The sequence below is a fragment of the Monopterus albus genome, unplaced genomic scaffold (assembly GCF_001952655.1).
Source record: "Monopterus albus unplaced genomic scaffold, M_albus_1.0 scaffold319.1, whole genome shotgun sequence".
Lineage (NCBI taxonomy): Eukaryota > Metazoa > Chordata > Actinopteri > Synbranchiformes > Synbranchidae > Monopterus > Monopterus albus.
The window spans coordinates 153,149-176,010 of NW_018128199.1; the positions used below are offsets into that span (position 1 = coordinate 153,149).

General features: G+C 42.9%; 2 protein-coding genes across 2 annotated transcripts in view; one reads left to right on the plus strand and one right to left on the minus strand.

Annotated features, from left to right (window-relative positions):
• LOC109974053 (leukocyte cell-derived chemotaxin 1) overlaps positions 1-5,243 on the plus strand; it is a 6,956-nt gene extending 1,713 nt beyond the window's left edge. The window contains exons 4-8 of the mRNA XM_020624059.1: positions 414-554; positions 1,137-1,250; positions 3,125-3,275; positions 3,667-3,773; positions 4,405-5,243. Coding sequence (XP_020479715.1) covers positions 414-554; positions 1,137-1,250; positions 3,125-3,275; positions 3,667-3,773; positions 4,405-4,629 — 738 coding nt within the window. The 3' untranslated portion in view covers positions 4,630-5,243. The remainder of the gene's footprint in view (positions 1-413; positions 555-1,136; positions 1,251-3,124; positions 3,276-3,666; positions 3,774-4,404) is intronic.
• Positions 5,244-6,533: 1,290 nt separating this feature from the next.
• The window catches only part of sugt1 (SGT1 homolog, MIS12 kinetochore complex assembly cochaperone), a 22,363-nt gene continuing 6,034 nt past the window's right edge, over positions 6,534-22,862 (minus strand). The window contains exons 6-13 of the mRNA XM_020624096.1: positions 21,509-21,562; positions 20,373-20,401; positions 20,131-20,153; positions 19,743-19,839; positions 18,252-18,359; positions 9,786-9,876; positions 8,713-8,885; positions 6,534-6,986 (exon numbers count right to left, since the gene is read on the minus strand). Coding sequence (XP_020479752.1) covers positions 6,885-6,986; positions 8,713-8,885; positions 9,786-9,876; positions 18,252-18,359; positions 19,743-19,839; positions 20,131-20,153; positions 20,373-20,401; positions 21,509-21,562 — 677 coding nt within the window. The 3' untranslated portion in view covers positions 6,534-6,884. The remainder of the gene's footprint in view (positions 6,987-8,712; positions 8,886-9,785; positions 9,877-18,251; positions 18,360-19,742; positions 19,840-20,130; positions 20,154-20,372; positions 20,402-21,508; positions 21,563-22,862) is intronic.

The following is a 22,862-nucleotide window of genomic DNA, read 5'->3' on the forward strand; positions in this document are numbered from 1 at the left end:
TGTGTAGGTGGTGTGTGTGGAAGGACTGTGGCGGGGGGGAGAGGGGGGGGGGTGGGGGCTCTCTGGTCCAGCTGATGCTCTGGGGGCAAGAGGTGTAAGAGATGAGAGGGAAAATTGTAGCTGTCTGGTGGTTCAATATGAAGTTAGAAAATGCTATTAAGACACAATGAAAGGGCTCTGTAGAAGGGTCACCATCACCCAGAGCTGTCAGGATTGTACTTCTCTGACCAGGTTTGAATGAATGTGTGCATCTGAAAGGGAAAATGGAAAAAAGAAAAGCTGTATGTGAGGAAAATTCATGGGGTAAGACTGGAGAAGGAGGGTGAGGGAGGGTGAAAGAGAGAGGTCTGGGGGTGGGGTGACATCTCATACCTTACATGCCAGTCTAAAATCTTGTATGTGTGTGTGTGGAGGTCTACAATATCCACTACAGCATGAGCATCAATGGCAAAGTGGAGGAGGGTTCAATGGAGATTGATACGGCCAATAACATGGAGAGATTCAGCACCGGCAGCGGGGCGGATGAGGCCATGGAGGTCCATGACTTTGAGATTGTGAGTTGGATGGAACATACATTTAAAAAAAAAAAGGAAACAAGAAACAAAACTCGTCAACACACTGATCAGCACTATACACGTAATACGGAGCATCAGAGAAGAAGTCAGTCAGATTTGCTGAACATTGAAAGACCCTTGTAGAGTGATTTGCTTGTTGCAGCAGCAGATAATTTAAGTACAAGAAGACCTGTTATCCCCCTTTGGGCCAATCAGTGTCAAGTTGCATCGTCCCTCCAATTTTCATTAAACTCGGACTGGTGGTTTTTGACCTTTAATTAAAGCACCCCAATCAGGCCAATCAGACTAGTGAAGCAGCAGTTTTGGCCTTTTAACTATTAAAATTTTGACCTTTAATCATACTGTCCCCGTGAGTGTAGTTTTTAATCTTGAATATATTGCTATAATACATCATCCCCCCCCAAGTTTAATCAAAACCAGACGGATATGATGTGCTGCATTGCATGTGCCTGTGTAATCCCAGACACCTGCAGATTTCAGAGGACAGCACCCCATCTAGATGAGTTATGAGTTCCAACCTCCAGCTTCACATTCGTTCCCTTTACTCCCTGTCTTCTCCAGGGGATCACAGGGATCCGGTTTTCAGGAGGAGAGAAGTGCTACATCAAGACCCAGGTGAAGGCTCGACTGCCTGATGTGGAGGCTCTCAACAAGGACTCAATGACGTTTGACCTGGTGGGTTGATTCTGTTTGTCATATACACTCACTAGCCACTTTATTAGGTACACTTGTATAATTGCACAGACTTCAGTGTAACACTTCCGCCTTAACATCTGTGTTTATGAAGCTCAAAATGTTTCAGTTTTTGGTGAAATGGTCATAAATGTATAAATTCACTTATATGTTTATTACTGAGGTCATAGTTAAAGGTGGTGTTGTACTGGACTACATTAGATTTAGTGGTGTCCTACCCTTCACATTCCTATTAGCCTGAGCTATAGCCTGCTTTGTGGTTAGTGCTAATTAGCAGATGTTAGCATAAAGTGCAAAGTACACACAACAAAATCCATGTATCTGCAAATATAATGGATAGTTGTATCTGGAGAACAGCTTACTTTCTTATAAACCATCAGGTCTGAAGATACAAATATATTAATAAATAGTCACAAGTTTTTTGCTTTCTAATAACGAGCTAGCTAAAAACACAAGTCATGGCAGAGGAGAATATACTGTTGGGATAGTTTACAAATGGCCATCCAGTCGCTGTTCTTCAACATCACTTTTTACTGATTTATAGGACATTAATACATCTTTAATTAGTTCATTTATAAAGCCAGTACACACAACTTAAATAAAGAATTCTTTTTAATAAGAAAAGTTGTATCACAGCATTGTTTAATCTCTGTTGAGCTTTAGCGATACACCCCAAGTCCTCGCTTGTAAAGCCAGTGATGTACTAGGAACAAAGGTGATTTTCATGTGTGGGTTCCCATCACTTAACAGCTTGGTGGATTCTGTTAGGATTTAAAAAAAAGCTATTATACACTCAATATACTGTACCATATGTGTGTGTGGATTGTAATCACAACTCACTAACACCGCCGCCTGTGACTATTCAATTGTGGCTGTCTGATAATTAAAATAATTTAGTTCTGCATAAGCCTCACATCCACATAAATCCCCATCACTAGAATTGGCCTCATGAACGTGTATGCGTATAAACACTGACACGCACACAATTAATTATCACGCAAGGCTGCTCTTATTGCCTCTCTCTGCCTCATAAATGATCATTTATTTCACGTTGGTGCTTTAGTGTGTGTTTGTGTTATTGCTTCTCTTTGCCTCATAAACGATTGTTTGCTTCACATTTGTGCGCTTTGTGAGTGTGTGTCTGTGTGTGGAGACGGGGAGAGGTTATAATGGTTGCTGCAGGCTGGTCATTTGCTATAATTTAGAGTGATGGCAAATATGGGTTAGATAAGCACACACACACACACACACACATAGATGCACTTGCACACGTCCCCATCCAGAGAGAGCAGGTCAGATAAACTCTTATCAAACAGAAGAAGGACCCCCACTTTTATTTGTCCCTCCAGCAAATCATTTGAGCTGGGGGGAAAAATGCAGCCGTATTTCTGAAAGGCTGGAGGATAATGTTCCCTAAACATGACTGTGGCTAGTGCAGTGCAGCCTGCAGGAACAAATGCCTCTAGGCAATATCATCCCCACAGAGTTCCTTTTGTACGTGCAGGCTGTGGATACAGTATGTTAACACAGAAAGCTTATTAGTTTATCTACCGAAACCTGTTCATTTAGGCCATCCAATCTCCTGACGTTGTGTCTATGGCTACATGTTAGTGCAAAGAGGATCTGTATACTCAAGGCTCGCGGGCGTCCTTTTTACTCCTTCATTTTATGTTATTATAAGAAGCATTTACAGCAGAACATTATTGTAGATTACACTTTAACAGAATGCAGAGTGTGGGCTATTTAAAAGGGAAAGATGGAAACAAGATATAGGCGTAAGTGTGATATCACACCTTCGGCAGCCAGATGTTTTGCTGAGATGTTTGTTTTTCTCCTCACCTTCTCCGCCCCTGAAGGAGGACGAGGTGATGCCGGCCAAGTTTGAGGACGATCTGATCTGGGTGGCGGCTGACACCCCCGTCTCTGACTCCGCTTTCCTCAGCAACAAGATCAAGGACTTGTGCGGAGAGCTGCCAGTCTTCTGGCTCCGTCCCACCTACTCAACCAGTAAGCAGTGAGACGACTCTCAGTAAAGTTTTGAATATGAAAATCTGAAAGTGAAACAGTCAGTTTGAAGGCTGTGAATTTATTTTCACAAAACAAGGAGGATGTGGGTCAAATGGTCTCAAGTATTTCAATTTAACACTGCAGTTGTTAAAGCCTCAGAAAAAACATGCTAAAAAGAAAGGGCCTTTTGAAGTCTCTGAGCTACTGAATGAACAATTTGTAGCATGCTGGAGGTTCAAAAGTTCTCCCAACATAATTTTATTCTACTTCATCTGAGGACTTCAAAATGCTGCCAGAGAAACGGCTGTGCAATCAGAGGCTGAGCCACATTAGTGCCACTCCGCTACTACATTTGGTCTGCTGTCAGATACTGAGACTGTGATGTGTGCAGGCAGACAGAGGAAGCGGAGGGCCGCCCCCCGTCAGCGAGGCCAGGCACCTGGGGCCGGGGAGGAAGAGGATGTGGAGGCAGAGTTCAACCCAGAGAACCCCTATCAGGTGAGTCACACAAATACACATTTTTCTCCTTCTTCTGTTGTGTCAGCGTTTGGAACTGTCTGTTCAGATCTGAGTGCTACCTGAGGAGGCTTTTTCTGAGGAGTTTCTCACAGCTGTGCAAGCGGCAGCAGATGCCGGGGTCATGGCAGAGGGGCCCGGATTGTCACTGCCAATCTGAGTGCATGCGAGGGTGTGTTTTCTGTGTGAGCCTGTCCAAAGCTTTTCTTTCAGCATTGAGGCTGAATGAATAATTCCACAACATCCCCCTCCTCCTCTGTGGCCTCTTTGCCCTGCTGAGCACACACAGACTCCCATACATACAGTACACGTCCCACATACACCCATCCTCGCCCCTTATGTTGGGCCCCTCTTTGCCTAATCCCTCTCCCTTCTCACTCCAAGCATCCCCCAAACCCTGGTACACACTTTTGACAACCACAGAGGGGGATAAACAGCAAGCGTCTATGTAAAAAAAAAAAGAAAAATCTGACAACATCCCCTCCTCCCCATCCCGCCTGTCAGGAATCCAATTTTAAATTGGCTTGAAATGAGCACTCTCTGATTCTAAAGACCCACACAGTCACACTGGGAACACTACCCTCTGACTTCTGTCCTTTCTGTCCCCTCTCAGAGAGGTGTTGAGGAGGACCAGAGCAACATGAAGGCCTACAGCATGCTGGACCACGAGGGTGTGTGCTGCGCTGAGTGCCGTCGCAGCTACACCCACTGCCAGAAGATCTGCGAGCCACTGGGAGGTTACTACCCATGGCCATACCACTACCAAGGCTGCAGGGTGGCCTGCAGACTCATCATGCCCTGCAGTTGGTGGATGGCACGTATTCTGGGTGTTGTATAGACACCCCCACCCACCTGGAAGGTGGCAGGGCCCTGGAAGGGAAGGACGGAGAGGGAGGGAGGGGAGATAAGATGGTGGCTTCTCATTTACTGCAGACTGCTGTCTGAGCAGATTTGTTCAAAATGAGTTTCAGTAATCACACATTATAAATGCATGGTACATAGTCTCTGCACACTGCACAGCTCGTCTCATTAAAACCACATACATGCTATTGACTTAGATGCTTCTGAACTATAACACATGCTATGGTATGAAATGTCCATCGGATGTCTTTGCAATCGTCTACTGACACAGGACTGAATTCAATAATGTGCAAGTCCATTTATCTGTGGGAAAAGCAAATGGATTAACAGAGTGGTCGTTTTCCTTCATTTGCTTTTTGATGGAAATAAATGTATAGAGTGCAGGGGACTTCAACTGCAGTCAGCTTCAATAACATCTACTGTTTGTTTTTCGTCATTGTAGTTAGAAATATTCTGCTTTTATAACCTTTCATGAGACATTTTTTAATCTTCATGAGTAGCAGTCATTAAAGCCATGTACTGTACATTTGCTTTTGGAAACTTTGATCTAAAAGTATTTTTAATCTCCATTGAAGAAGCTATCTCCAAGTGCAATATAAACCTTTTTTTTTTTTTTTTAAATATTTGTCATGTGTCACTCCTGTTTTTTTGGTGTTACTAGCTGTATGACTTTGTGCACTATTGTAAAAAGATAATTGCTTATAACTTACCACTGGGTTTATTTGCAAACGGCCCTCTGTCAGACACCTTTCAGTTTTAGAGTGTTGCATCTGGCAGCTGCGCCACAGACACAAGCAGAAAGATGTTTGCAGAGTTCTTTAATGTGAGAGTTGCAGCCCTGGAACTGTTTAATGAGACTAAAGACTCTGTAGCCGTCACGCTCCCAGATCTTACCCATGATGCAAAGCGCTTAGCTCCTTTTGATGTCACAGAGCTGCCTCAGGCAGGGGTAGAGGGTAAGGATGGGGGCGGTGTGTTTGCCTGTGTGCGTGCGCGCTTGTGTGTGAACGGGTAAGAGTCCCATCCAGCGCCACAAATGGGTGTTTGATCGTCATGAGAGATGAAACAATGTGTGATGAATTTAACTCTTAACTCAGTGTGAGAGGCTCGATGATGCGGTTAGGAGGCTGATCCATATTAATGTTCTCTAGCCTCGGAAGGACGCCTCCTCACCCTTACAGCTCCTACATCTACGCAGTTGGAGAACGGGGAGGCGGCTGCTCTCCCACATCTCCAACCACAAATCACCACTCCACCTCAGGGCTGCATCTCTGCCTGCTGGCCAAGAACTGTGGGCTCTCTGACTTGATACCAATCGAACCGAGATAGGTAAAACGTATCCTTGAGCTGTCAGCCATATCTGAACTGCCTGCACTCATATCACTAAACCCACATTTCATCCCTGCCAGCACATAATCACAGACCACAGCTCCCTGTTGTAACATATTGCTGTTTTTGCATCTGATAGATCCATTCTCTGCTCCTCAAACCTGTCCAAAACAGTTTCTATAGGCAACTAAACCACAAAACATGAGACCAAGTTTGAACCAGACAACAAATCTTTTATTTACACCAAAACTGGAATCACACTGAGGGAAGGACCGATGCTGAGCCACTGGCTGACAAGTCAAACTGATTCCAGACAATTTTGTTTATTGCTATAGACTTTTTACTGAGTGCGCAGAAAAAAAAAAACACTGTGAGGGCCAAGAAATACATTCATAGTTATCATTTAGACATCTCAATTGGAGCTTTTATTTTTTTATATAGGTGCTGATAAGAGGGAGTCATAAAAGGTTCTCAAACAGAAAGGCTGTGGGTGTTTTAAGAAAACCGAGGGAGACAGAAGGGAAAAGAGAAAAATCTGAAGGTTGAATTGGAGCATTTCAAGTCTGTCACATTTTAATTCAAACAGGCTTTTAAAAAAACACTTCAAGTAAAGAAATCCATTCAACATATTATTTAAAAGACTCGGCTCCATCTGGTAGTAAACTATCCCAAAATGTAGGCCATGTGTGGTTTGGTCAGTGAAGGTGGAACACTGAGGCTCCATGCATCAAGGCAGAGTGAGAACACCAGGGCAACAACACAACGAACGGGTGGGGAGATGAGGAAGTGGACAGGCGTGCAGACTGCAGAGCGACGAACGCTCCTGCTGGAGCTCAGCAAATATGAAGAGAGATGATGTCAAACAGAGGGAAAAAAGGAGAGAGCAGCGACAGAGGGAGGTGCTCAGCACTTCTTGAAATCTACGTCTTCCGGGGGGCTCACTTCTACTTTTCTCTTGCCCACATCTTTCCAGTTGGTACTCAGGACCGTACCACCTGACTCCATCTGCACAGGGAAGGGACACAGGAGAACAGTGGAATAATCTGTCATTACATTAGTAGTTGTGCAACACAGTCTCCCTGCTTAAAAATGTCTAAGGACTGGGGACATCCACTGCATCTTTTCCACAGGTATGGATAAACAAAGTTGATTGATTGGAACGACTTTTCATTTTCATCTTTTTTTCCCAATAAGCTGAAAAGTCAATGAATATAAAATGCTGAGCTGCTTACAAAACTACCCATTAGCCTCCATGTTGGTGGAACCAAGTGCAGATGTGACAACATCACATGAATGTTAAAGCACAGCTCGGTTTTTGTTAATAATACAGAACAGTGATTCACCCCAATCACCAATCAACATTTAGCTGTAATCACACAGCCTTACACACATCCGTCCGTTCACATTAACACACTGTTACGGAAGCTCATTAACTAGACAATCTGTTACTGTTGGACTAGTGCACAGTGCATGTACTGCATTAGTTTCACTTAAAATTATATGTGTATGAGGGGGTGTAAAACAGATTTGTTTTAATTAAGGAAAATGACAGTGTTTCTCTTATTCACATAGCTGTGTTCTGACTATGGGTCATGCTAACTTTGCACACAGCACCTCTGTTGTAGAGTTTGAAACCTGCTTCCTGCAAAATACCGCACATCTCGGGACAAGTGCAAATAAATGGATGTTAAAGGTGTGAGGTTATGGGTATGGGCATGCTGGAGAAGCAGCAGGAGGAAGAGAAGGTTAGTTTACATCCCTGATTTCTGAAGACATTCAAGAAAAGTCAGCATAATTCACTTTGGTGGCAGACCAACCAGGGTGCACAGACGAGGAGCTCATTCATGTGGAGACAAGATAAACAACGGAGACAGAGGCTGACCATCCTCATGAAGCTGGAGGTGCTGCTGCAGTCACTGCTCTCTAGAGCTGACTGAAAACTCTGCAGCAAACAGTGGGACTTGTGACTGTGCTCACACAGGAGGCAAAACTAATTTTAGAAAGGTTCTTGAGTTTCTGGAGAGTTCAGTGTGAACACTGACACACAGACTCTCTTGCCAGCTATCTTACAGCCAACGTCTGTGCAGCTGGTACATTTGGTGTTTGGGCAAATAAACAAACGGTCAGGCAGTCAAATTCACACCAACTGACATGACGCGAAAATGTGTTTCGCCTTTAATGTTAATGTCAGATAAAACTTCTGTGGTATTTGGTAGATCTTATCACACCAACTGGTGTACAAGTGATCATTTTCTGGTAAGTTATTTGACAATATAAAAAGGGGTGAATTTCAGCTTTGACTGGCGGTCTCACGCTGCCGATACTGCGCAGAATCTAGTTACAAAAAAGCAAGATGGCAGCCGCTGTATTCAAGATATTTTGACTTCATTTTTGCATAGTGGAGGGAAGTGGTGACGCCACGTCCATCGTGTATAATGTACGTCAGCGAGTGATAATGATTTAAACAGAAAGCTTTGTTTGGTAACGTCTGCCTTGAATCTCTACATCATTGGAGCTCAGTGCAAAGTTCACATCCACAATTATGAAACGAGACTGGAAAAAAAACAAAACAAAACACAGTTCCTTTAAACAAACACGACTTGATAAAAGATGCACCTGTAGAACACAGGTATTCTGATACTTGTCAGTGTAATATCTCTGCTGTCCTTTGGTTACTGGGTATGTGAACACTGGCCAAAAACATGCAGGTCACTTAAAGATTCAAACTTACAAAGGACTTGTTCATGGCTCGCTTGACCTCGTCTGAGCCGTCTGAGTAGATCTGCTGGAAGAGCTTGTTGAGCGCCGCGTCTCCCTCTAGCTTCTCATTTTTCTCCTCCTCGTTGATGTCCACCACCATTTTGTCCCATTTGCGGGTGTAGTGGGACGATGACGGGTACTGATCTGATGGAGAAGGTTAAAAAGCTGCAGTTCATATCATTTCAAACCAGATTTTAAATCAGCTGAGACATTTGACAAGACATTAAGTAGAGCTCCTCAAAACTCTGAAACTAATTGCTTATTGATTTTAATTAACAATGCACTTACGCATAAAAGACTTATCTAATCACATTAGGATGTTGTAACTGGCAAGCCTGAACTCATTTGCCCACTTTGCTACTGGTTCATCCAACTCAGATGCTGAGGGACCACACTGTGATTTGATGTCTATATGCAATATGCCCACTATAACCTCAACAAGAGATGGAGAGGCAGAGCCGGAAATGTGACCCTGACACAGATTTACATAAATACAGCCCCAGACGCACAGCATACTTATACAGGTCAAGTGTGGACATAAGGCAATAAGGCAAAGTGATCCCATAAAACCAGATGTCACATCACGTTCAAATGCAACACCAGTCCCAGTTATAAGCAGGCACTTATAAACAAGGCAACCCAGAGGCTGAGCGGGTTACATGGAAAAGATGGTTTGGTTGCCCACTTAACTCCCACTTACACACACATACACACACAAACACAGACTTACATAAGTAATTAATCCTGTCAGTAAAAAATAAAAATAAAAAAACTGTGTGGGCTAAAACACTGAGTCACATTTTGCTGTCATACCTTTCATTCTCCCTGCCTACTTTTGCCGCCAGACAAATGAAAGACTCTAGCAGGGCTCAACTGCCCACTCTCACTTTAGTGCCGAACAGACAAACACAGGAGCTTATATTGATCTTTTGCAGAGAAAGAGAGAACTAAGAAGAGGCTGAGGGAGAAAGGGAGAGGCAGACTGATGAGAGCAGAGACACCAGGATAGTTGGGGGACGGAAAAAGTCAAAGCTGTGCACTAACGTGGATTGAAGTGTTTGATGTTGGACTCCTGTCCCTCTCCCTCCAGCGTCTCCCATCTGGTGGCGTCCGTCTTCTTCATCTTGATCTCCACCTGACAGAGGAGAAACAGAAGAAAAGAACGAGGGACTGAGTGAGAGGACTGTGTTTAACAAAATGGCCCTCTTTGTTGCGCAGGACAAAAATAACACTTCCATTAGAGCGACATCTTAAAAGTGCAGGACATCAGATCATTACTGAGGCCAGTGAGGTTGGCTGTGAGCCGTCGTCAGCTCAGCCTGCGAGAGTGTGTGTTTTGTGTGCGTGAGAGAGAAAGACATCAGGGATATGCGGGGGCACAGCTCAATCTCAAACTGCACTGACAGACATACTGCACTAACGAGACGCCTGTCAGCCAGAGGGCCAGCGCGAGAGCTGCAGCGGGAGGGGGAGGATCCTAATTTCACACAGCAGCGTCTGATCATTACACCAGGAGAACATGGGAGAGGAGGAAAACAATGAGGGGAGAGAGAGCACATGGATGCACGCTATTAACACTGAGCTGCACTGACAGAGCACATACCAGCGAGACACGCGAGCTGCAGTGCTATCTGCCCCCCACCCCCTATTAATGGTGTGTGTGCGTGTGTTTGACATGAAAGACAGTGCTGGTTATATCGGTGCAATTAAGGAACATTTCTGCTCTGCTGGGCGATGTGATGATTCATTTATGAGGGTGCCAAGAGAGGAGAGGGGAACGGAGAGGTATACGAGGTTGGAGACGAGGAGGCTGAGGCGCTCTGAGTGAACCGTGAGTGAAGGAAGCAGACTGCGGGAAATAAGTCAGCATGATCGCTGCTTCCTTCCCCACAGAGGAGACGAGCTAGTGCGAGTAGCAGGTACACTGATAGATCACTTTGGTATGTGTCAGCGCTTTCTGGCCCAAGGGGGCCTTGTGCACGGCGAGGCATCTGTGCAGTGTCCGAAATTAACTTTCGGCTCACCTGCGAAGGGGCTGAGCAGCTAAAAAAAGATCTCTGCTGAGAACATAGGTCACGGCCCAAATAATCCTTATTCATTTTTCAAGAGGCCATGTCAGAACTTTGCTCCAATACAAGTTTGTGCATATCACAGTCTATGTTATCTTAATGTCTGTTTGCTCAAAAAAAGGAAGCTAACATTTTGACATGACCTGTAACAGAACCTCTACAGCAAGTTCAATCCATTCAACCCCACATATTTGTCAGCTGGTTGAACAACTTCAGAAATCCGTCTCCTCCCACACCTTTCTGCCGTCACAATTTGGGTGACTGTGTCCAAAACGTTTGGTACGTTTCTGCAACTGACAGTTTCACATTAAATGGTAAATGGCCTTATGCTTGTATAGAGCTTTTCTATGCTTTGCAGCACACTCAAGGTGCTTTCACACTACTTGCCCATTCACACATTCATAAGCTGATGGGATCACCAGGATCAACAGGGGTTTCAGTGTCTGACTCAAGGACACCTCAACATGTGGACTGGAGAAGCTGGGAATCGAACCAATCTACCGGTTAGGCAGTTAGGTGACGACCCGCTCTACCTCCCGAGCCATAGTCGCCCCACACTGAACCATGCAGAGGCAAGAAAGTACGCTGGTTCTGAACTTCTTACTTGAGCTTTTTTCTTCACATAACTATTTCTGACATTTTGTTTCTAAACGAGCACAACTTACTTCTATATTTAAATAATCAATCGCGCCTCACATCTCTCAATGACAGCTGGCCGTTCAAACATCTATAGTCGGACTCTTGTCATGTGAACTACTACTTTCAATCACAGCCCCTACAGTAAGTAGACTTTACATGCAAAAAAGAAAGTAAATATGAAGTAGTGGAACTAAATAACCACCTGAAATACTGATGTGTATGAAAGATCTGATTCTTTGACAGCCAGGTCTCTGAGCTAGTGTGTGGATGCCCGAACTGAGCCCTGTGGGACCTGTTGGTTGCCGAGGGGCTCGGCCGGGGTCGTACATGCAGGTCACACTTCAGGATAGATGGTGGGAGCACTCAAATGTCTGCTTTGTTTAAAGATAAACACCATACAAACTAAACTGCGTCAGGCTCAGGTCGGGTTCAAACATTATATGCCATAAGACTGTTGGGTTGGGTTCGGATGAAACACTCTCAGGTCGGGTCCGAGCATCATCACATTAGAAGAGAAGTAAAACATCCATAGGTGGATTTTGGTATAATATATATATAAAAAATCCAATCAGTGACATTAACCACGTGCACCACTAGCAACATCACTGATAACACAGTCAACAGCTTAATTCAGTTCATCTGCACATTTAAGGGTCAATTTCTCATAAATTCAGCAACTATGAAGCTGTGTTTGATAAAGAGTCATTTCACAATCTAATGGTCTAGTTTGCTCCGACTTCTACATCCTGTCCAAGAGCGATAGAGTCACAACAAATAGTCAACCACGTGTTCAACCAAACACAAAATGAACAGGTAAACAATATGATCTTCAATGAACTGTTTTAGTTATATTTCATGCACAATATGCTGAATATTATGATATAATTTAGCTTCTCATATGTGAGATTTTGATATGTAAAAATAAACTGAATATCTGGGTTTTGGACTGTTGGCTGAATAAAACAAGCCAACTGAATACATCTCCTGGGCCAGATGGGTATTGGATAATCAATATTGATTAATATTAATAGTTAGCGGCAGCCCTAGTACTGTGGAGCTATAGCACCATGCAAATGACCACAGGTGTGGTCATAAGAATTTTCAATGTACAACTATGATTCATTCTTCAAATGTTTTGAATTTGCTGTTCTAAACACACTTGATTAGTTTCTGGCAACAGTAGCTTATAAGTAACATAGATTTTAGATCATATATCAGTGCAGCCTGATGGGGAAACAAAACACATTTAATCTGAAATGACGCTGAAATACTAAACACCGATCAATCAAATCCAGTGCGAAATCAGTGACTGGTTAAACCCTGCTGTTCAGCTGTCAGGGTAGTCCGTCTTTGTCAAAACAGTCTGTGTTTGATAAACAACAATTAAAATTTTTATTTTTTTGCCATAGTTCCTGCTGGCATATTAAATTATTTTTTGTGTTTTGACAGATGTACCTGCAATCTGGGCACAGATGCTCTTTTGAGCTCTGTTGGGGGTCTTATGGTGCTTTGAAGGCTTAAGACGGTATCAAAATGGTGATCTGCCAGACCTGTGCTAATGGCTGACAAATGCTGTTAAACCTTGTCCAGCCCAATACAGCTTTTGTAGCAGTGCTTGTAATTCTGATTAAGCTACATTAAGTTTCTTTAGATCTTCTTTTTTAATTAAATGCTTAGATGTTTTGATTGGCCCTGTGGATAGTTTAATATTCTGATATTAAAATGAAAAATGATCTTAGTCATGTTATCTAGCCAGCTTGCAACAAGGCATCAAATCATAAGCCTGTCCTGACCACTTTAACTGGATTTGCTCATAATTGTAGGAGGTTTATGGCCGAGAACAGAGAAGGACCCAACGCAGCAGACTAAGCTGATTAAATGTTATCATCTTAAAGTTACCAGCCAATGTAGCAGCTGCCATTTACTGTCTTAAATGTTTTGGTAGTGTGAAGTGCAGCTGAGCTCAGGCCGAGGCTCTGTGTGCACGCGCACGCTTTGATTCCTGCGCCATACAACATTAATCTGCTGCCACATCTGTGTTTCCTGGCTTTTAGGAGACATGGCAGGTCGGGCGCGGTGTGTCTCTGTATGGGTTTGTGTGTGTGTGTGACAGGCGAAGTGATAGCTGCTAAAGGGATGTGACAGTGGAGGCACATACAGGGGCCACCGCCACAGGAGCCCAAGGGCTGGACTATACAATAGTGCACAACACATACCCAAACACACACACACACACACACTATTTACAAGGGGTCCAGTGTTACTTGTCACATATGCTTGTAACCCCCCCCCCCCCTGTGACTCCTCACCCAGCATCTTCTTCCTCTTTTTCCAGATCCATGAGGATTTGAAAACAAACTTGACACAACTAAAATAAATACAAATATTCTCAGACTTTGAAAGGCATGAAAATTAAAGAATTAAAGAGGGGAGACGGTTCTTTAGCCATTTCCTTTAAAGAGATGGCTTTGGAGCTGAATGGATTCAAAACTGCGTCCAATGTGCCTGCGTACACGCATCTGAGTGTGTGTGTGCATCAAGCCGCCTGTTCTGATCAAACACACTGATGTGTAATTGGTGCCCAATTGTTGTGGTGACCCCTACAATTGGGATGTCTGTCGTGATGGAGGACAGGACGAGGTCGCACTGACAATAATGTGCTAGATGACACATGCACGGCACATGGCAAATACTCTCTGTAGATGACACAAGTGTGTTGAAAGATTACTGGTCCTCTTATGTATTTGTATTTGTGTATGCGTGTGTGTGCACATGCAGGCTCATGCCCGGCTTAGCCTCCCCCTGCTAAGTTGTTTTTAAAGGCAGCGAGGAGATGAAGCGTAAACATTGGAGCGAAGAGTGCAGGGCAGCCTATTACAGAGACAGACCGACCGACATTGGTTAGGAATCAGCAGCTCCGAGGGTAATGCCTTTTCTTTTTAAATGCTCATTAGGGATGCATGCCAATCTGGAGAAACTTGATTTGCCAACGCTGTTGTTCATTTGAATGTTTTCTCTCCCCAGTGGCTCCTTGGCTTTAAAAAAACAAAAATAAAAACAGCTCCAAAAACATTTAAATGAGACACACATCAAGAAAGCTGTTCAGTTTGTTAGGGGGGAAGACTCACGAGCTTTTATGCGATCATAAACCTGACAAATCTGCGATTATAAATAAAGGCTTGTGTGCTCAGCGTTATGTGTGTGCAGGGTCCATGTGTACCCGAGGAGCCCAGCAGACCAGGGAACAGTCAGGGCTTTGTGGGAGAGGAGGAGGGTTTCAACACACTCTCTCTTTATCCTAGAGGTAGGTGTGTGTGTGTGTGTGTGTTTGTATGAATGTGAGAAAGAAGAGAGAAGTGTGTTTCTGTGAGGAGGCATGGAGAGACTAACAAAACAAAGAAACTTGAATGCAGAAAAAAGAGAGGAAAAAAATGACAGCAAAATAAAATGTAAGACCATCTTCAACTGCAGTCTCTGTAAAACTGTGCCCTTATTTAAGCTGCAACCCACGAGCACCTCTGGTATGCAGTGTCTGCTGTTGCCATGGAAAAAGTGAAAAAAGGGAGTGAGTGTTTTTTAAGAGGGGGCTGTTTCTGTGCAGGTCAGCCTCTACTTGGCACAGTGTAGCCGGTGGATAGAATGCAAACAATATACTGACAGGTGACAAATGAAAGGAAAGCCCAACATTAGGTGTCTCAGTAAGGTGTCAGACCTTCATGTGCCACCAGAACAGCCTCAGTGCTCCTTGGCATTGATTCTCCAAGTCTCTGAACCCTGCTGGAGGGATGAACACCAATCTTCCAAAAGATAATCCCTCATTTGGTGTTTGACGACAGTGGTGGAGACGCTGTCTAAGGGCTGTTTCAGACTCTATGCAAACTATGTAAACACAAAGGTCACAAGTATTTACACACTGGCTGCCCTGCCTCTTGCAATATACCACTTACCCAAGAGGGGGCAAGTCACAGGCAAATAGTCCCAGACAGGTCAGGTGATTTATCTAGTAGGATTGAAAAGTGTTTCAAATTATTGAATGACACATTTTGCTATGCAAGTACGCATTAAACCCTCCTTGTGTAGCTGGAAGCATTTGCGGTTGTGTAGTTTTGATAGAGTCTGAAAGAGCCCTAGGTCACTCCAAAACCTTCCATAAGTGTTCAGCTGGGTTCAGCTCTGATGACTCTGAAGGCCACAGCATAAGACTCACATCATTTTCATACTTATCAACCAATCCAGTGACCCCTCATGAACTATGGATGGGAGCACTGTCATCCTGGAAGAGAGCACTCATTTATTCAGGGTTTTCCTTTAAGTTCTCTGAAGTCTGCAGATGGCAGGTGCTACTGATCAGATTCACCATTATCTTTTTACTACTCTGGCACCACATAGTGTGCAATTCCAGCAGCTGTGATCATGAAATGCCATTTCATTTCCCCTGTAGCCTTGCTGTAAAATAAAAATATCATCATTGCTTTCAGAAGCTCTGCGACTTGCACCATTTGGGGATTTTCAGCGTGCATACCGCAGCGCATCTTCTCAGGCAGTTAATGTAAACCCTTATTTTTTGTTTCTGCCTGTACACAGATCTTGCACAAATAAAGCTCTAATAAAAACATATATAGGTCTAGGTACTATGTGATTGTTTTTTTAATACTAGCACTAAAATTAGTTTCTATACATGCATCAAAAGGACCTTTTGATACCTTTCTCAGATATGCAACGCTTTTTTTAAGTGACAAATTCATTGAAAAATGCGGTGCACATTTGTGGAGTCTTTGAATATCAGGTCTAAACTGTCAAAACGAATCTGACACTCAACAGCACTGGACGGTTCAATACTCAGCTCTATGGAAACATTTTGGGTCAGTACCACTGATACTGTATTTAAGTAGGAAATGTGTGTGTACCACCTGTGTAAGATGACAGTGAATGGCTAAAATGATCATTTCCCCTTTTCTGACTTTAAAATAAGAATCTAATGAATGGATTTTTTGTTGAACACATTTAAGAGTGCTGTGCCCCAAAACTGTGGAAAGATCATACACCAGAATAATAGGTTCTAAGCATAAACAGGAAGAGGGCACAGCTTTGTCCGTCTTGACAACACCAGATTGATCAATGCCCTAAAAATCTAATCCCTCCCCACAATGATTAAGAAGGCAATCAAAACAACTCGTACGACACCCTGCTTCTCAAGCCACAGGCTAAAGCTCGACTGAGGTCTAAACCCTGAAGCAGCACGCTCATTAGCCCACATCCTCGATAATACAGGTACACACTAATTAGCCCATAGTAGAAAGCACCCTTCCTACTCATTAGGCTCATAATCACCTTAAACAGTGCTGCAGGAACTCTCAGCAATAAACGTGCATGTCTGTGTGTGGGAATGAGGATTTATGTATATGCATGAGTGTCCTGTTAGCTGCTCAGATGAACTGTGTCTCCAAAGGAGCAGCACCACATCCAGCGAGAGTGGATTCTCATTTCTGCTCCAGCTACAGTAAGCTTTACCAGCATTAAAGAATTATAGACAGTGTCAGCCTACTTTACACTGCTTTAAATTACTGAAGACATTAAGATGTTAATCTCAGCGTGCTAGCTCAAGTAATAATCAGTCACTATTTCAGGAAGCTATTTAAACTGACACTGACATGGTTTTCTTTTTGGCTGTTATCTCATTCAATTCATTATCTTTTTAAACAAAGAAACGAACTCACATGTAAAGAAATTAACAATAAGTTGTTTAGTTCTTTATTTGCATGTAAAGGCATGTTGTTGTCGGTTTAAAAGGCTCAAAATAAAAGCCTGAATGCACACGTCATTTGATGCTCTTTGGTAAAACAGCAGCTCAGAGAAGTGCCTGCATCTTTCCAGTGTGTGACATTCCCCAATCACATTTTCTTTATAGTCACATAAAACTGTTCCCTGACCTGACATTTTTAATAGTCTGATTATTTATTGTTGAGAGTAACTACTAGGACGTCAAGGTTACATACAGTTTCTCACTTCCGTTAGGTAAAATTCTGACTTCTCGGCGACTTTCAGAAAACTTAGCTGAAGTGTTTCCATGACCTACAAATGTTGTTTCTTCCTTGTTTATGTTTTTCAGCTCTAAAAAGTTGTAAAGTGGTAAACAGATTTATTTTCCACTACAGCTAAGCTTATACTGTAGAGGAAACATCAGAACACCACAAGCTAATACTGCTGTTATGTGTAAATCAGGTTATTCAATACATCCTGTAAATATTATCCATTTGTAAAACTCCTTGTTATTCTACAACCTCCTCAGCAGAGGTATCATGTTTCCTGACTTTGTCCTGACACGAATACAAGTCCACAAATACAAATAGTCACCAGAAATGGCCAAAACCCTGCACATGTTGGTAATGACACTGAGCGCTACGTTAGCTGCAAACCTTGATGCCATTCGATCATCTTTTAATGATGGTTTGGTGCCTCAGTGTTTGGTCAGTCATGGTTACTGACACTGCAGAGAGGACAAAAGAGCTCCAGTATCAGACAAGGCATCACAATAATTTGATGTGCCTTTTAGAGCACAGTGGACCATTTAACACAAATGTGTTTTAAAAGCACGCAAGTCTGACACATGCAGTGCATTTCTGCTTCTGTTTCACTAAAATGTGTGTTAAACCTTCCATTGTCCGATCACTGGACATTTATGTGTAGCTGCTAATGTTAAAATCAACATTCATTGTTACCTAAAGTGGACTGTGTTGATTTACACGTTTCTACAGGCTCTAGCAACACAAACTGAGATTACTAACTGGGATGAGTGTGTTACCTTGGTGGTGAGGACCTTGAAGCTGCTCTGCTGTGGGACGATGGGGTGCAGGAGGTGGAGGTGGAGGCTGTAGCTCTCTCCTGATACCAGCTGTATTGTGGCATCGAGCTGAAGACACCAAAGACAACAGATATTAGGCAAACACCTCATAACCTGCCATAAGGTTTGGCAGTAAACAACTAGGGAAAAATTACAAATATGTAACAGTGTATTTATAACGGTATCATAACTATGAAGTAAATCAGCCTTTTATTTCCACCATTCTTTTTTAAATTAGATAAATCCCAAACAATCCTTGTGTTGAAATGCTTGCATTCATATTTTGCTCATATTCTTTAACCGGATTCAAAATCCAGAATGTGGTAAATGGTCTTTAGGAAAATGCAGAAATCAAGATCCAAAAACAGGGAGTGAGGAGGGGGGGTTAGGTATCCATGTCCATGAGATTAATGATCTGATGTGGCTGGTGTGTCCCCTTCAGCCACAGAGTGACCAGCGATGGTCAGACAGCTCCCAGGAGCCTGTCATTCACTGGCACTGGCCTTGGCTTGTTGGTTTAGAGGGATGCAGCCTCAGCTGTGGCCCAAACCCTCACACTTCTTACACTCTCATCCAAATGCTGTACTCATGTAGTACTGTCCGATGCTTTGGACCAACATCACATCGCTTCAACTTGTACTCATTTGCATTTCACTACTTAGCACTCAACTAAAAGTGGATTTTTCTGATTTGGGACCAAATGATTTTCAGAAGTAGTTCACTGGGGAGAAAAGCTTAGAAAGTCAGCTCAAGTAGCTTTTGGGCAATTGTACAAAACTAGCAAAACCTTAATATTCATCTCCAGTTGAATTCCATGCTGTCTGTAGGTACAGTGCTGCTACATATTCAGTCACCAGGGAAAAGAACAACAACCACCGCCTTTCATCTTTAATTTCTCTGTATACTGACCTAGTAAAAAATACACAAACTTAACTGTACTTGGCAACACAGAGGGAGTTTAACATGTGACTGTGTGATTTGGAGCAAGTGAACCATTTCTTCTGAAATGGGGTAAACTCTGTTTGTTATTCTATTAGGAAAGACAAGGCTGTTCCCTGGGGTGCCCTGCAGTTACCCCTCAGAGAGGGAAAGTGGAAAGACAAAAAAAGAGAGAAAAAGAGAAAAGAGTTGTCCCCAGAGGGCTCAATGGCTGATCCTAGATCAGTTATGGCTTCTTTCTACAGTCAATTAGGAGGCTGAAGAAGCTGGGGAGGGTAAATTGTTCTTAGATCTGTTCTTTGGGGGCAATGTTAACAAGGTACCACTGGAGGCATAGTTGGGTCCATGGGGAGAGTGTGTGTGTGTGTGTGTGAGAGCGTGCACGCCTGTATGAGACCCATCTAATGGGCCCCCCTGAGGAAAAACCCCAGAGCTTGCTCTGTTCAACACACACAGAAAGAGAAAACACTGACTCGCTTCATTTCAATTCTACCTTTAGGTGTGTGTTTATACCTCTTTTTCCGTGAAGCTGACACACATCCCATCCTTGGGTACGTTTTTCATCATGACTGTGACAATGACTTGAGAATCTGTTTGGTACCAGTCATGTCTGCAAGAAACGCACACACACACAACTGATAAACAAGTCTGAATTATTGTTACTTCTCATTTCTGTTTTCTCTATTAATGAACAGAATATATAAACTTCAGAAAACCAAGGACTTCAAATAATAAAAAAAGCAGCTGATCAATAACAAGCAGTAAGTGAATTGTGTTTACATACTTAGAGAGAATGGGGCGCTCTGATGCACTTAGTCAATAAGCTGCCATAATAAAAAAAATAAACAATAGAAACATAAAACGATGGCTCACTAAGTTGTATTTACATTTCTGCACTTACTTCACAAGTGGGGCCGCTGGTGTCTGTTGGGTCATTCAGCCCCCAAGACGGGATCACAATTGGAGAAAATGAAGATGGTGAAAACGCAGAGGGATGAAACAGAAAGAAATAAATCACACAAAAGAGGAAAACAACAACAACAACAAAAGCAGCATAGTGAGGCTTCAATGTTTGAAGCAGGTGCAAGCACAACTGATGCTGAGAGCCACAGTGCCCCCAGGTGGCCGTGCAGAAAAACTCACCCTGCTGATGCTGCTGTTCTGTGTCTGTTCTGCAGAGAGAAGAGAAAATGTATGTATGCAGCAGGTGGAAGCATTTAATAACCTGTTAACTGCCTAAAGCAAACTCTAGTCTCTAAATCATGGTGGGTGCACTTGCTCTTGTCTACAGATCAATGGCAGCACAGATTTGCCCACATATAGACACACACACTGTGCCAGTCAAGCCATCAGCTTGTTTACTGGTCCATCACGTCTATTATAAGCTCTGTGAGCTCAAGCAAGCCTGATTACTGTTTACTAGCATGCTATCATACATTATTCACTGACTTCACTCCACAGAGGGAGAAAGCACAGAGAGACGAGATGATAGGAGGCGTGTTAATGTTGTCTTAATGAGGTCATGTTTGAAATGGTGAGAAGGGGGGTTGTAAAGGGGAAAAGGCTGTGTCAGTGTGTTTTGATACAAGTAGGATGCCACATGTGATAGAATAACCAGGTGCTGTGTGTGTGCGTGTTAATTGGTGGTAAACACACTGTCGCCAGAGGAAACAACAACTCCTGATGTGAGGGAGAGCCGGTGCGAGCAGAGCACTTTCAAGTTTCGGTGGGGGGGGGTGATGTACACCCTGGTGTGCACTTGTCTGTGTGCTGTTTGTGAGCATGCTTATAAAAGGGGTTGGGTCTCATCAGGGGCTTTCAAACATCAGTAATGTTAACTCTGATGAATCACACAGCTCATGGGAGAATGTGTGCATGCGGGTGTGAAGCGCATTTGTCAAAACTCATGCTCTTGTTTACTTGTAATGATCCAGAGGGCCCAGGCATCACCAGCAAACAGAAATGCACCACCCAGATGCGGCATACATCTTTTATTGGACTGAACAGCCCTGCCTAAACACTCCACCTCTAAGTGCAAACTGGAGCTTCATGGAGATGCGCATGGTCATTTGTTTGATCAGACGGGCTGATCAGCTCCCTGCCTGTGCCTTTTAGCTTAGTGATTGACAACAGGGAGAAAGTAGTGTACAGAAAATAAAGTACAACATTTTATGTATTTGAAAGTCTGAACATTTTTAAGTGACACTGGCATAGTGAATCTTGTGTAACAACATTTAGTACCGCTGCAGTTTTTAAATAATTCCAAACAAGCTACTTACCTGCCATCATCTCCTCACATCGTCTGATCCAGATCTCAAATGAGTTGTCAGAAACTGGATATCAAAAAACAAAAGAACAGAAATTTTCTGTTTTATTTTAATAGGAACTAGTATATACTTGAAGAAAAAATAATAATAGAGCATCATTTGAGAATTTAGTGAAACCTTTAAAAGCCCTCAGTGAGGTGTTAATGAAGTCTGAACTGGTCTGACTAAGTGCTGGAGAAGGCAAAAGTCAAGCTAAAGGGCTAAAGAAATCACTGAAGAAAATGGGCTTACCAAATTACTGGGTAGGCAAAAAAATGTAAATGCATTATTGGAGGTTCTGTAGGCAGACTAAAGTCAATATAGAACTAACACAATCTAGAATTACCACTTCGCGGCTCTGTGTCTCTGCTAACCAGTCAATTTCACAGGAACGGGTCAGACATGACCACCAAAATCTAATCAGTTCATCCTGGAAGATACTTGTGCCATATTCCCTCAAGGCGCTCCTGACATATCACATTCACAATAATGGGCTGTACAGACATACACAGGATGGAGAACCCAAAAACATAACGCCTCCAGCCATGGATATCACCAAGATCAAAACAACAGCAATCTTTGACTCTGGGCCTACTGTTTTAGTCGTATTCATCAACTAGTTCTTAAAAGACTCTAGAAAAGACCAAAAACGTGCCTAGTGTAACACAATGACAGCTTGCTGTGTAATGACAGAACTATAGAAAAATGGCCATTAAAATTCAATTTCCGCCTTGATGCAAGTGATACTGTTATAGCCATAAACACTGCATTTTCTTGTTCACATTCTGCAATATAAACACATAGGCTTTGTTCTCCAGTAAAAAAAATGTGATGCAACTTTATGATTATTTTAATATTTAGTCTAGTGTAGCTGAGAAGAAAAGAAATCACCTGACACACCCTGACATTATCCTTGGCAAAGCTGCGCTGAGATGTGCTCTGGCTCAAAACCGACCAGTAGGCTACTGTGTGTGGGCGTCACACAACCTGACCCTCTTCTCTGAGCCCTGAAGGTCTGGGAATGTGGTGATAAGTAAGTAAGTAAATTTTATTTATATAGCACCTTTCACAGACAAGGTCACAAAGTGCTTTACAAAGTCAAAAGATAAAAAGAGATAAATAATATACATAAGCCTAAAAGTACTCACATAGCACAACACAATTTATAAAATGAATAAACCCAATCAATTAAAAAACTGTCTAAATAAATGTGACTTCAGCTGTTTTTTAAAATCATCAATAGATTCAGTCATACGTAGAGTCAAGGGTAGGGCATTCCACAGTCTTGAAGTTTCGACCTGAAAAGACAGGTCCCCCTGAGATTTAA